This window comes from Muntiacus reevesi, chromosome 8 (genome assembly GCF_963930625.1).
Source record: "Muntiacus reevesi chromosome 8, mMunRee1.1, whole genome shotgun sequence".
Lineage (NCBI taxonomy): Eukaryota > Metazoa > Chordata > Mammalia > Artiodactyla > Cervidae > Muntiacus > Muntiacus reevesi.
In genome coordinates, this window is record NC_089256.1 from 15,614,093 (window position 1) to 15,628,094 (window position 14,002).

At 42.9% G+C, this 14,002-nt stretch overlaps 1 protein-coding gene across 1 annotated transcript in view; it reads right to left on the minus strand.

Moving 5' to 3' along the window:
• Positions 1 to 4,807: 4,807 nt before the first annotated feature.
• The window catches only part of LOC136173320 (inhibitor of carbonic anhydrase-like), a 40,936-nt gene continuing 31,741 nt past the window's right edge, over positions 4,808 to 14,002 (minus strand). The window contains exons 13-17 of the mRNA XM_065942847.1: positions 12,332 to 12,470; positions 9,002 to 9,069; positions 8,088 to 8,272; positions 6,241 to 6,427; positions 4,808 to 5,421 (exon numbers count right to left, since the gene is read on the minus strand). Of these exons, the coding sequence (XP_065798919.1) occupies positions 5,387 to 5,421; positions 6,241 to 6,427; positions 8,088 to 8,272; positions 9,002 to 9,069; positions 12,332 to 12,470 (614 nt within the window). The 3' untranslated portion in view covers positions 4,808 to 5,386. The remainder of the gene's footprint in view (positions 5,422 to 6,240; positions 6,428 to 8,087; positions 8,273 to 9,001; positions 9,070 to 12,331; positions 12,471 to 14,002) is intronic.

Below are 14,002 nucleotides of genomic sequence, written 5' to 3' on the forward strand. Positions count from 1 at the left end.
AGTCGTGTCCGACTCTTTGTGACCCCATGGACTGTAGCCCCCCCAGGCTCCTTAGTCCATGGGATTTTCCAGGCATGAATACTGGAGTGGGTTGGCATTTCCTTCTCCAGGGGATCTTCCCGACCCAGGGATTGAACCCAGGTTTCCCGCATTGTAGGCAGACACTTTACCGTCTGAGCTACCAGGGAAGCCCAAAGATGTGGGTAAATAGTAAAGATTTTTTTTCATTTTCTGTTGTTGTTGTTGTTTTTGTTCAGTTGCTAAGTCATGTTAGACTCTTTGCAATGATATGCACTGCAACACGCCAGGCTTCCCCCGTCCTTCACCATCTCCCAGAGGTTGCTCAAACTCATGTCCATCGAGTGGATGACACCATTCCAACCATCTCACCCTCTGTTGTCCCCTTCTCCTCCTGCCTTTTATCTTTCACAGCATCAGGGCCTTTTCCAACGAGTCCACACTTCACATTATGTGGCCAAAGTATTGGAGCTTCAACTTCACTATCAGTCCTTGGTGAATATTCAGGGTTGATTTCCTTTAGGATTGACTGATTTGATCTCCTTGCAATCCAAGGGAATCTCAAGAGTTTTCTCCAACACCACAATTTGAAAGCATCAATTTTTTGGCGCTCAGCCTTCTTTATGGTCCAACTCTCAAACCCGTGCACGACTACTGGAAAAACCATAGCTTTGACTATATGGACCTTTGTTGGCAAAGTAATGTCTCTGCTTTTTAATACACTGTGTAGGTTTGTCATAGCTTTTCTTCCAAAGAGCAAGCATCTTTTAATTTCATGACTGCAGTCACCATCTGCAGAGATTTTGGAGCCCAAGAAAATAAAATCTTTTGCTGTTTCCATTGTTTCCTCACCTATTTGCTGTGAAGTGATGGGACTGGATGCCATGATCTTAGTTTTTTAATGTTGAGTTTTAAGCCTCTTTCACCTTCATCAAGAGGCTCTTTAATTCTTCTTCACTTTCTGCAATAAGGGTAGTGTCATCTGCATATCTGAGGTTATTGATATTTCTCCCAGAAATCTTGATTCCAGCTTGTGCTTCATCCAGTTTGACATTTTGCATGACGTACTCTGCATATAAGTTAAATAAGCAGGGTGACAGTATGCAACTTTAATGTACTCCTTTCTGAATTTTGAACCAGTCTAACCATTGTTAGACTGGTTTCTCCATGTCCAGTTCTAACTGTTGCTTCTTGACTTGCATACAGGTTTCTCAGGAGACAGGTAAGGTGGTCTCATATTCCTATTTCTTTAACAATTTTCAACATTTTGTCATGATCCACACAGTCAAAGGCTTTAGCATAGTCAATGAAGCAGAAGTAGATGTTTTTCTGGAATCCTCTTGCTTTTTCTATGATCCAGTGGATGTTGGCAATTCCATCTGTGGTTCCTCTGCTTTTTCTAAATCCAGCTTGTACATCTGGAAGTTCTCAGTTCATGTACTGTTGATACCTTACTTGGAGGATTTTGAGCATTACCTTGCTAGCATGTGAAATGAGTGCTACTGTGCAGTAGTTTGAACATTCTTTGGCATTGCCTCTCTTTGGGATTGGAATGAAAACTAACCTTTTCCAGTCCTGTGGCCCCTGCTGACTTTTCCAAATTTGCTCGCATATTAAGGGCAGCACTTTAACAGCACCATCCTTTAGGATTTGAAATAGCAGCTGGAGCTATTTCAAATTCATTTTAAAATACATTAAAAGGTAATTGATGGCTTGATGTAAAAATACCACTTTTATTATTTTGTATATATTTTATTGTGGAGTTTCTAACTGGGAGTAAGATGTCTGATAATAAAAGCACAAAAATAAAACAGGGAAGTCAGGGAGGTGATGCAGCTAGCCTGGGCTGGCTTGCAAAGGTTGACTGTGTATCTCTTCTCATCTCTGACATTACTTTGATAGTTTGAATTCATCCATGGCAAGAGAATATGCTCCGTGAAACTGGCAAATGATACCAATCTGGGCCTTTTTTACCTTGAACATCTGGTTGTTAAAAGTTTGTCCATACTCCACTGGTGAAGGTAGAGCTACACTATTACAGGATCTTACTGGGTTGGCCAAAAATAAGATGTTACGGAAAACTTAAATGAACTTTTTGGCCAACCCAATATGTTATTTACAAAGTGATATAAAGTTATTTGTTGCCAGTCTTAAGATAAAGATGTATATTACAAACTTTCAAGAAGATATTTAAAATAAATATCTTTTTATTTATAAAAATAATAAAATTATTATAGAATAACAAAGAAATAAAATGATAATAAACCAATAGAGAATAATAAACTAATAGAGAAGAACAGTGGAATACTAAAAATTATTCAATTAATCCAATAGAAGGCAGAAAAGAGGAAATAAGGAACAAAGAACAGACGAGACAGAAAACAAATATCAACAATTATGTTATATACAAATGAACTAAACACTTCATTTAAAAGAAAAAAGAATGTCACACTGAATGAAAAAAAAAAGCTATATGTTCTTTATAAGAAGCCTTCCTTAATAGAAAGAAACATGGATTAAAAGTAACAGAATGTAATACAAAAAAACCAAGAAAAAATTATCAGACGAAAGAGTCATATTAATATCCAATTAATAAACTCAAAAAGAAAAAGTGTTACAGAATAACTAGGGACATTTCATAATGGTAACAGAGTCAATTCATCAAGAAAGCCTAACATCCTAAATGGGTACGTATCTAACAAAACCTCCAAATATATAAAGCAGAATCTGATCAAACTGGATGGAGAAATGAGCAAGCTCATACTTTTAGTTGGAGAGTTTAACACTTTTCTGTCAGTAGCTAATGCAAAAAGTTGATAGAAAATGAGTCAAGGCAGAGGATTTGAATAATAACTTGAACCAACTTGACCTAACTGCTACTTATAATAATACTACACTACATATTACAGAACTATACCAAGCAATTAAGAATATCTATTAAGAAAAAAAAGTATACCTGGAACATAGAAATAAATTACAAAAGCATATCTGGAAAATTGCCAAATATTTGAAAATTAAGAATAGCTTTTAAATAATCAACAGATCAAAGAAGTAATCTTTGAAAAACTAGAAAAGAATTCACCTCAATGATAATGAAAATAAACATATCAAAATTTAGGGGATGCACTTAAAGTAGTGCTTGGATGGAAATTTATAATTTTAAGTGCCTGCATTAGAAAAATAAAATGTTCTAAACACTGATCTAAGCCTGCACCTTAAGAATCTAAGAGAAAAAGGAAAATTAAATGAAAAATAAGTAGAAGGAAGGCTAAGATCAGAAAGTGAGATTAAAAAATAGTAGTGAAAATTTATAAAAAATTCATTTTTGAAAAGTTCAAGAATATTGATAAAGCAATAGCTACATGAGTCAAGAAAAAAGAGAGAAAATACAAATTACTAGTAGGAAAAATGGAAGAAGAGATACATCTCATAAATAATAAAAGAATAAGAAAATATTTTGAACAATTTTATGGCAAAAATAGACAATTTAGATAGAACAAATTCCTCGAAAGCCAAATTTTGCCACTGTATATTTTTCACTAGTTCCTTTTAAAATCTAACAGTTTTTTCTTTGTTATGTTCATTTATTTATTTACTCATTCATTTATTTGCTTAATTATTTTTGGCTGTGTGACTTGTAAGATTTTAGTTCCCTGATCAGGAAGCAAACCCAGGCCCTTGGCAGTGAAAGGGCAGAGTCCTAACCATTAGAGGGCAGGAAATTCTCCTTCAAGTTTTCATTTAAATCCTTAGGCCTGTTCATTACAACTGTTTAAAGTTCATTGTCTGAATACCATCATCTCTGTGGTTTCTAGGTGTATTTCCATTGGTTGATTTTTTGATGACTCTAGGTCACATGTTGAGCTTCTTTACACATCTAGCAATCTTCTCATGCCACATCTAGATATTATGCATGCCATCCTGTTGAGATTTTGTTGTATTCCTTTAGTGAATATTGAGTTTTATTTTAGGGGACAGTCAAGTGACTTGCAGATCTGGCTTATCCTACTAGGGCTAGTATCACTCTCAGTAAGGATACTTATGGAGCAGGCCTTAATCTACAGCTGTTTCACCCCAGCTGCCTTCAGTGAAAAGCTTAGGTGTTCAGTGAGGTCTCTTCAGACTGGTTGGTAGGGCCGTAACTGATTCCTGGTCTTATGGGAGCCCTGGGCATTGTTCAACTTCTAGATCTCTCACAGTTATCCTCTGCCTAGCCTGACAGACTTCAGTTTCATTTTACACACAGGCAGATTCGTATCTGGCCAAGCATTTCAAGCAGATTCCAGTACGTATCTCTTGACGTATGCCAGTCAAGTTCCAGTCACTCTGGCTTCCCCAACTCCTATCTCTGTTCCTCAACTCAAACGTGATGGGCTGCTGTGGGTTCCTCCTCCATTTGCTGTCATCTGGAAGTTTCCTTTAGGCAAAGACTATGGTCATCACTGTGCTCATCACTTTTCTTTGCCCTCTTTCAAGGATCATATAGTCCTGCACTATTATCGCCCAGTGTTTAAAAACATTTGTGCAACCTATTTCCCCCCAGTTTTTTAGTTGTTTATGGAAGAGGAGCAAATTCTGTACTGGTTACTCTTTCACAGGCAGAGGCAGAGGTCCAAACACCAAACTGTACTCCATAGTATATAACTTGGGTTCCCATAGAGTGTTTATTCCACCATAGGCTGGAATCATGGTAATAACAGAAATGGGAAAATCTCTGATAAGAAACTCACTTAAGTAAATATAAATCATACTTCCAGGAAATTGACTGAGGAAGGATAGTAGGATTAGATTTTTACAGTAATTTTGATATTTTTCAATTAATCTGATCAGGAGTTTAATTCTACCTGAAATTGTGAATTTTAAATACATGAATATACTTTTAAAATGCACAAACTCATTCTTTCGTCTTTATTTTCATTATGTAAGTCCTTGATACTGTGCATACTGACGCTTTCTTTGCACACTTATGATCACCACTCAGACTCCCTTCAGACAGATTTATTGCTTAAATTCAATTTAAGTGAGTTGACTCTTGGGTAAAATAATCAAAGAATAGACAGGGAAGTTGAGTTAGTCTTGTAGAGATCTTCAAAATACATATAATTTAATAGATACTAAATTCACAAGCACAATTGTAGTATAAAGAAATTGTTCTCTTGCCCTCCCCCCAAAAATCTGAGAACATTTCATGAAGTTTTCTGAGAAGACACAACAATTTTTATTCATTCCAACTTTTGCATCAGTTACAGTATATAATTATAAAGATAAGTGATGTTAACACAGACCCACCAGGCAGACAAGTGAGGATGTAACCCCACTGTATTTTCAGGCTCTGAACATCTCTGTGTTTGCCCACTTTGATCAGTTTTTAATTTCCATGGAATGTGCAGGCATCCAGAAGTTCTGTGAGAGGTAACATAAGAGGAAGATCATCAGGTATTGCCTGTGCTTATTAAACACAATCCTTTTCCTATTTTCTAAAAGTAAATGGTAGATAATAAAGATTTTTTTTTAATTTCTCTCTCATCGCTCTAACTGACGTCAGTGCTATTCTTACACATCTACATTTTCCTCTCCTGCTCATCTTTAATACATGATATAATTTTTCAAAAATTCAGGCACACTCCCAATAATTTTATTATTCCAGGTCTAATTTTATTTCTCCAACTTATTTCTTTTTGAGGCAGCTGTGCCATTTCTATAATACACAAAAATAGAAATGATATACTTAGTGCTATTTCTATATATGTATATATGTAGAAATGGCCTACTTAGTGCTAATACTTTGTTTCTATTAAATTGTATAAAGTATTATCTATATGTTTTACTTAAAATCTTTGTGAATTGGTCCTCTGTGAGTGGTATATATGTGTCATTTCCAACCTTCTCCCTACAGGGAAATGCTAACACACATTTTCATTCTAGTAGCCAAAGAAAATGGAAAAGGACATGTAAACAAGTTCAATTTGCAAAAGACCTCTAGTTCTACTGTACCCTCCGTCTCCTTCACACAATTTGGCCTTTTCAGGTAGTATCTTATACTGTTGCCTAATTGAGTTGCTTCCCTGGTAAGCCTGAATCCTCCTGTGGGGCCAGGAGCAAGCCCTCTGAATCTTTATGCTCCTATTGGTACCGGCTCAGTCTTGGCACAAGGTCATCCTTAAGACAAACATGTTTGCCTTGACGCACATGTTACTACTCCTTGGTGTTTATTCTACTCACCTGAGTGTAAGCAATGCCTCACATTAGCAATAGCCTGAAGATACTCTGGCCCTAAGTATTTTTGGTAAGTTGTTCTGTCCTGAAGGTTAGCCAGACATTCTGTGTCATCACTGAAGAGCAGGTCCTTGGCTGGGGATTTAAACATCTGGAACATCATGTATTCAAACCCATTTCTTCCGAAGAGCTCCTGGGTCAGACAGACAGACAGAAAGCGAGTGACCAGCAGCCCAGGCCACGTGTTCTGCATCAGAAGCCCCAAGTCTGCTGGACTGCTCAGCTCCAGTGCCTGGCGACCCTGGGACACAGCAACAGCTTAGGAGGCACCGGAGCAAAATGGCAAAAAGTTCTCTGGGTTCAAAGCCAGGCCCTAGCTTTTCCTATCGTGTGACTTAAGAAAATTCTTGACTGAGCTCAGTGAACTTCATTTTGTATGTGTGCATGCTCAGTCGTGTCTGACTCTTTGGGACCCCAGGGACTATAGCTCACCAGACTCCTCTGTCCATGAAATTTTCCAGGCAAGAATAGTAGAGTGGGTTGCCATTTCCTTCTCCAGGGGATCTTCCCAACCCAGGGATCAAAACTTCACCTCTTGCACCACAGATTGTTTCCCACTGCACCAAGGTGGAAACACCTGAACTTCAATTTACTCTTTTGTAAATGGAGGTAATTACATTAGATACTGAGATGATATACGCAAAAAGTGAGAGTGTTAGTCACTCACTCATGTCCAACTCTTTGCAACCTCATGGACTCCTCTGTCCATGGAATTCTCCACGCAAAAACACAGGAGTGGGTAGCCATTCCCTTCTCCAGGGGACCTTCCTGACCCAGGGATCGAACCTGCATCCCCTGCATTGCAACCAGATTCTTTACTATCTGATAAAGAATACAGGGAAGCCCAATGTATGTAAAGCAACTGTTAAATAGAAAGAGCCCCAAGTTCACTGCTCTATTACTATCCCACCAACAACTGGTGGATGTTTTCTACTCTCTGAGTCATCTTTACATGTTTTCCTGTGACCAGATCCCTTCCTACCTTGCATCTTCTGTTCTCTGAACCTGACCCACACCCTGATCATTTCCATTGCTTCCTGCCCCTCCCACCACCACTTCCTTTGTCCACTTCCATTTTAGCAGAGGTGGCAGCTCACCGTGGATGGAACCATCCCTTCAAAAGCCCAAGTCCAAGAGCCTCTTGTGTTGCCCGCTGCCTCTGGGTCATCACCCTTTAAGCAGGATGTGTCAACAGCCTATGCTAAGATATAGATTACTCATTTGGGGCTCCTCCAGGGATAGGGTGCGCTAGGGCAAAAGGCAGACGGGGCTTTGGGTTCCTTAAGATCTTCTGATTCAGGCAGCCACTATTCCCTAGGGTCAGCCCTTTTTGGCTGCCTATAGAGGTCATAACTTATCTGAATGTTGGCACTTCGACTTTCATGAAGCCCAAAACAGTGCTCAGCCTGCCCAGTTTCAAGAAACACGGTGAGATCCTCCTTTGGTCAGGCACAGTAACCTCTGTTCCACCTTTCCCACATGTAGCCCTGCCTGGTGGGAAGGGCACCTGGGCTGACTCCCTTATTTCCAGGACAGAACAAGCCCAGGAGGTACCATGACTCTGCTCAGTCTCAGGGAGACACTTGAGATGCCCATATGTCTGGACTCTTCCACTGGGATACCCTAGACAGCCCCAGAGCAAGAAGTGAGCACAGCCACCAGCCTCCCACTTTCATCAGAGGCAGGCTCCATTGCCCAGGGAGAAAGAGTGTGCAACTGGGCTGGGGCGTGTCTGTGCAGCTCTGCAAGTGAGCTGAGCATTCATGTGGGGGATGAGGACTGAATTCCCACACCTGTTGATTGAAGAGCATTCTGCGAACAAAATCTGCCTTATCTTTCCTTGAGACCACAGCATGACTTGGGACTATGGCCAGGTGGCAGGTCTGAGCCTCAGTCACAGGCTTCCTAGAGCCATCGAGGCACAGCAGCTGGAAGTCCTCGTGCTTTAGATTCTTCGCCCAGGCTTCAGGGTTCTTTCCTGGAGAGAGAGGAGGTGGAGAGGTCATAGCTAATCACTTCAGTCAAGGCACTCTCACTGGGGGGTGTGACTGACCACCAGTGCCTGGGAGAACCACAAAGGCACAAACAAAACAATAAAGCCTTTACCATAAAACAGAAGAGAAACATTCATAAACTCATAAATTCAGTTGTCAGTCCTGTTAAAGGCAAATATTTCCTCAACAGGCCTGAAAAGTGCTAGTCAAAAAAGAGGAGATTGACTGATTAAACTATATTAAAATGAAGAATGTTAATCCAAAGACATTATTAAGAAAGCAGGAATTCCCTGGTGGTTCAGTGGTTAGGACTCCAGGCTTCCACTGCTGGGCCCAGGTTCAACTCCTGGTGGGGAACTAAGATCCCACAAGCCTCGCAGCATGGCCAAAAGAAAAGTGAAAGGCAAGTATTTTCAAAGAGGGACAAGCTATGTGCATTACATACAGCTGACAAAAACTTGTGTCCAGAAAATACAAAGAACGCCTAAAAATCAAGATAGCCAGGCGTGCTTCTATGGACTGTGGCCTTTGTGTGTTTGTTGGTTGGGTTCAAGGTCAATGTGATACCCAACCCTGTCCAGTCTGAACAGACATGAAGAATTTTTTCATTCCCTAAATAAAGAATGTTAGGACCAACGTGACTGCCTGGGAGCGATTTCCCAGGAAGGACTCTGAGTTTTCCTGAGGGAGGAAAGGACAGTGCAGGTGCATACCGTCAGTATTCTGCAGGACTGTGGGGTGCTTCACAAAGGCCACATGTCCCTTCTCAACCAGACACCTGCACAGAGAAGGTCAGGTCAGCAAAGGGGACCCACAGAGGTGGGAGAGAGCAGCTCCAAGACGGAATCCCTGGGAGCCCACCCCCCTCGCCCAGGCAACTGGGCACATCTAACATGGCCCGCTTACTCCACACACACTGCTGTAATGTCTGCTGTCCCTGGCAACTTCAGAAGAAATGTCATAGAAAAAGAGATCTGCTTATTTAGATTCCACTATAGATACACATTGCTTGCTTCCTTAAACAGTGATTGGCTTCTCCACGGGAGATGCTTGTGTTCTATTAACAGGGCTATCCAAAGATGATTCTCTGGCTGGATCAAAACTCACATCAGACATTAAAATCAGCATGGAAGATGTGATTCTGAAGGAGTCTTGTCACACCTTATGTGTCTGCGCAGCCTTAACAAAAGTTAATGTGCATGTATCATGAGATATTTTTCATGCTTAATCTCTAGAAAAATGTTTCTCAGTGTGTAAGGTGCATGCTTTGGGAGAAACGTTGAGCATACAAAAAAATCAGTTTTGTGACATTCAGTCAGTTAGAAATTGATATTAATTTTTAGGAACACCTCTCCAGTTTTCTCTGTCCCATCATCAGGCCCCTCTATCCTTCACTAGAATCAGTTACTCCCATCAATTTTCCTACGCAATCTTGTCATATTTCTTTGTCTTAACAACCTCCCCCCAATAATCCCAGTCCTGAATGAGCCCAATCGTCTGTCTCAGGTGTGTCTGCACCTCAGCAGTGAGGTAGACGAGAGCTCCCCGATCCTTAACTTCACGCGGGCATTCTGGCATCCCTTCTCTGCTCTAGACCTGTGACTCTCCAAGGGTGGGCTGGACTACAGCATCAGCAACCTGCGAACGAGTTATAAATGCACATTCTTGGGCCCTGGACCCACCAGCTCAGGAACTCTGGAATGGGGTTCAGCCCTCTGGGTTTGAATAAGCCCTGTGGGAGTGTGCTCAAGTGAGTATGAGAGAACACTGCCTGAGACAGTATCCCCATGACTCTTTTTGACCCCATGGACTGCAGCCCACCAGGCTCCTCTGTCCATGGGGATCCTCCAGGCAAGAATACTAGGGTGTATTCTCCAGTATACTGGAGCCCTCCTCCAGGGGATCTTCCCAACCCAGGGATCAAACCCAAGTTTCCCGCATTGCAGGCAGATTCTTTACTGTCTGACCCACCAGGTAAGCCACTCTACAGAGCAGGGACCCCAAAATGTTCTCCCACTTCCCGTAAACCTCTGTCTCTCCACACACCCCTCCACAACACCTACACTCTGTCATGTACTCGGGCTTTGCAGAAGAAATAGAGAGATCATCATGCAGGCTTCCTTTCAGCATCCTCCTGTCGAATCTGGCAGCCCAAGACTCAAGCACTCTCCTGCCCTCCAGGGACAAAGGAGGAGGGAAGGCCTCCCTCCAGCTAAAGTCTCCTCCCCAGGGGCTCTGCACCCCACCTCGACCCACACTCAGGCACTTTCCACGGCAGTCATCCTCTTTCCCCTCTATAACCCTCTTCACTGGGCTCTTTCCATCAGCACTTATGCTTCTTTTAAAAAATAAACAAACACTAAGCCTTGCCTTGACCCTACACTGCCCTTAGCAATGGGCCTCTCCTCTAAAGTCATGCAAACACCTAAGAGCATCATAGCACTTACCATCAGCATTCCTGCACATGAGTCCCTGACCCTTGCCCGTCATCTTAGGGGACTGACTCACTATTGAATCTGCTCCCACCTGGGTCACCAGATCCAGTTCCTTGTACATGTTTTATTTGATGTCCCAAGTCCATCCTTTCTCCAATGATCTTACTTGTCATCTTTGTTTTAGACTAAACATAATATGTCTATGTATCTGTCTTAGAAGTCTTTTTTCTTCCACTGATTTGTCAGTCATCACATAAACCAGCCTGTATTGATCACATTATTAAGTAGCACTGTAATGTGATTTTTATATCTAAGAACACAAAATTCCCTTTGTGTAACATTGTTTTTTAATTCTTGGCTCTTATTTGGTCTACCAAGTGTTAATATTTTTTGAGCTCTGATTAGGCCTCCCCATCCCCTTCAATCCACCTGGTCACACTGGAGGCAGCTAGGACTTTACAACACAACTTTAGGGCATGAGCTGTGTGAGCAGGAAGATTTCCCCTGAACTGGGCTGACAATCACCCTCACTGCTGTGTTGAAGCTAGACTGTGGTGGGGGAGGGGGATAGGACAGATGCATGGATTTCTGTTAGGGGTTATAATCTGGGGAGAGACAATGGTGGTTTAGATCAAGGTGGTATCAGCAGAGATGGGTGATGAGGTCAGTTCTCGTTACCCTTTGCAGGTAGAGCTAACATAATATGATGGATGATATGGGGTCTCAGAGAAAGAGAGCAGACACGGTTAATACACACCAACGGCTGCAACCCCAGCCTCCCCTCACCTGGACCCACCTCTACTCTGGGGCCTTCTCTGGCCTCAAACACAGCATGATTTGTCTAGCCTTGCCTTTGTCCTTGCTGTTCCTTCTTCTGTGATTATTCTTCTCCAGATTTTCTCCTGATTCCCTTTCAATATTTAACCCTCAATTTTTAACAGCCCCTCCATGATGCTGAGGCCTTTCCTGACCCCTTTTTCTAAGATTATCCCTGAGTCACTGCCATATCACGCCCCTCGGTCCCACGCCCCCATACACACACCGTATAGCACTTACCACAGTCAGGAAGTGATCGTCCTTTATATGTTGTCTTACTCCCCCCATGAGACGCAGGGGCCATATGTCTTGCTGCTGCTCTAACCTACCTACCTAGAATAGCGCCTGCACATACTACGTGCTCAATAAATATTTATTGAATGAATGGAGGAGCCCAGGAATATGTGTTTTTAAATGTACTCATCAAACAGGTGCAAAATGCACATACTCAGTGTCCTTCTTTTGATCTCAAACTGGGCTCTGGAAGATCCTGTGACTTGTCCACAGTCATATAGAAGGAAGGATTGAAAGCAGAAGCAGGGCTATGACCTGTGCTTATCATTCTTGCCCCTCCCCAGGTGCCCTGAGTCCACCAGCTCTGCCCAGGAGTGCTCCAGGAAGGGGCCGGACCTGAGTCCTCAGGGCCCCTGGGAGTCTGCAGTTCCTGTTCTCTAGTCCTGGCTCCTCCTAAATGCAGCACTTAGATGGTGGGGTGCTGAGAAAGGAGAAAGGACAAGAGAGTCAATGGGCTGGGGCCAAAGCAAAAGGCAGTGGGCAGATGCTACTTCCCTGAGCGCCCCCCTGGAGCCGTAGTACTGCTCGTGGCTGTTGGGAGCACACATGTGGGCTGGCTTGAAGCTGCCTCTGCACAGAGCACAGAGGCTGGACTCCGGATCAGACCCAGGGGCACAGCTTTCACTGAAGAATTCATCTGCATAGGAGGACACCAGAGGTTAGCTTTCCCTGCCTGTGTTGGCAAGAAAGCCTCAGATGTTGTCCCTAAAATTGCCTGAGTGACATAAAGACACATTCAAGTGTTTAGTACCATCTGATTAGAAATAAGAACCTATGGAATAGAAAGAGAAAAAAGGTTGCAGCTGGAGCAAAGTAAAGGGGACCTGACTGAAGCTGGGAGAAGGGTCTGTGAGCTCACTGAAGCCCTGGCATAGGGCAGCAGGGGGAGGGATGGACACGGATTTAACTCTAGGAGAGTGGACGAAATTGCAAGTTTTGGTTGGTTGACCCTGTCCTGCACGCTTTCCAATCTCTACTGCCCTTGTGCACCTTTACAAGGTCTGCAATTATGACTCAAAGGACAGGAAGGAGCCCAAGAGGCCCAACTGCCCAGCCCTGTGCTGAGCCCCAGGGTACCACTATGAGGAAACCACAGAAGTCCTGCCCTCTTGGAGCCCAAGTTCATGGGGTGACAGTCACAACTCACGTAACTACACCATGAATTAGCATCTCCCCATAATTGTATTTCCCCATCATGCTCTGGGAAAAAGAATATGGCTCCACAGCTACAAATAAAGGAGCCTGGTACAGACCTAGGAGTCAGGGAGAGGTCTCAAGTGGAGAGTTGAAGAATGAATAGGAGTTACCCTAGTGAAGGGCAAAGGACGTGCTTTCCAGACAGAAAGCAGCATCTTCAAAGGCTAAGACAAGGGTTGGGGAGGGGGGCGAACAGCACAGAGAGCTTAATGGAGGCCCCCTGGGCCTGAACCACTCAGTGATCCAGTGAGTGGGAAGGGTCAGGGTCCAGACCACGTGTGATGGTCTACATCTTTGTGTACATTTTGTTTTTTATTTGTAAAGAAATGGGGAGTCTCTGACAAGCTAGATAATGTTGGGCCAAGTGTCTAGCAGGGTGAGTCAAGACAGATGTGGGGTGTAGGCAGCAGGCTACTGCTGGAGTCCGGGGGACATGAGGGCAGCTTTGAGTCTCATGAAGCAGAGGGAGGAGCTAGGTGGAGGGAGGACAGCTGAAATCTCATGCTGGACGGGTATGTGGAGATGATGGCAGGTTGGTTTCCAGCTGGAGCCAGTGCATAGACTGGGAGCCTCCAGCAAGCTGGGTGGCTCTGGGGCAGGACCAGGCTTGGTAGAGAGAATGCATTCTATTTTGTACAGGTTATGTTTAATGCACTTTTGAAATACAAGATTAGATAATGTCAAACAAGCAGTTCAATATATGCAGGTTTGGAGATCAAAGAGAAATCCGCGCTAGGGGCAAAACCTGACATTGTCAGCATATTGACATAATAACAGTGACAGCAGCAAACATTGATCTAGTGCTTGCTCTGAACCTAGCTTTGCACATATAATATTGGTTTAGATGGTCATCTAGGCTGTAGGCATAGATGTGAGTGCTTGGAGGTTGAGTTTAAAGTGGGGGAAAAAGTTGCTTTAAGCAACTCAAACATTTATTAACCAGGTTGGGAAAGAGGGACTTTGTAGGGGTAA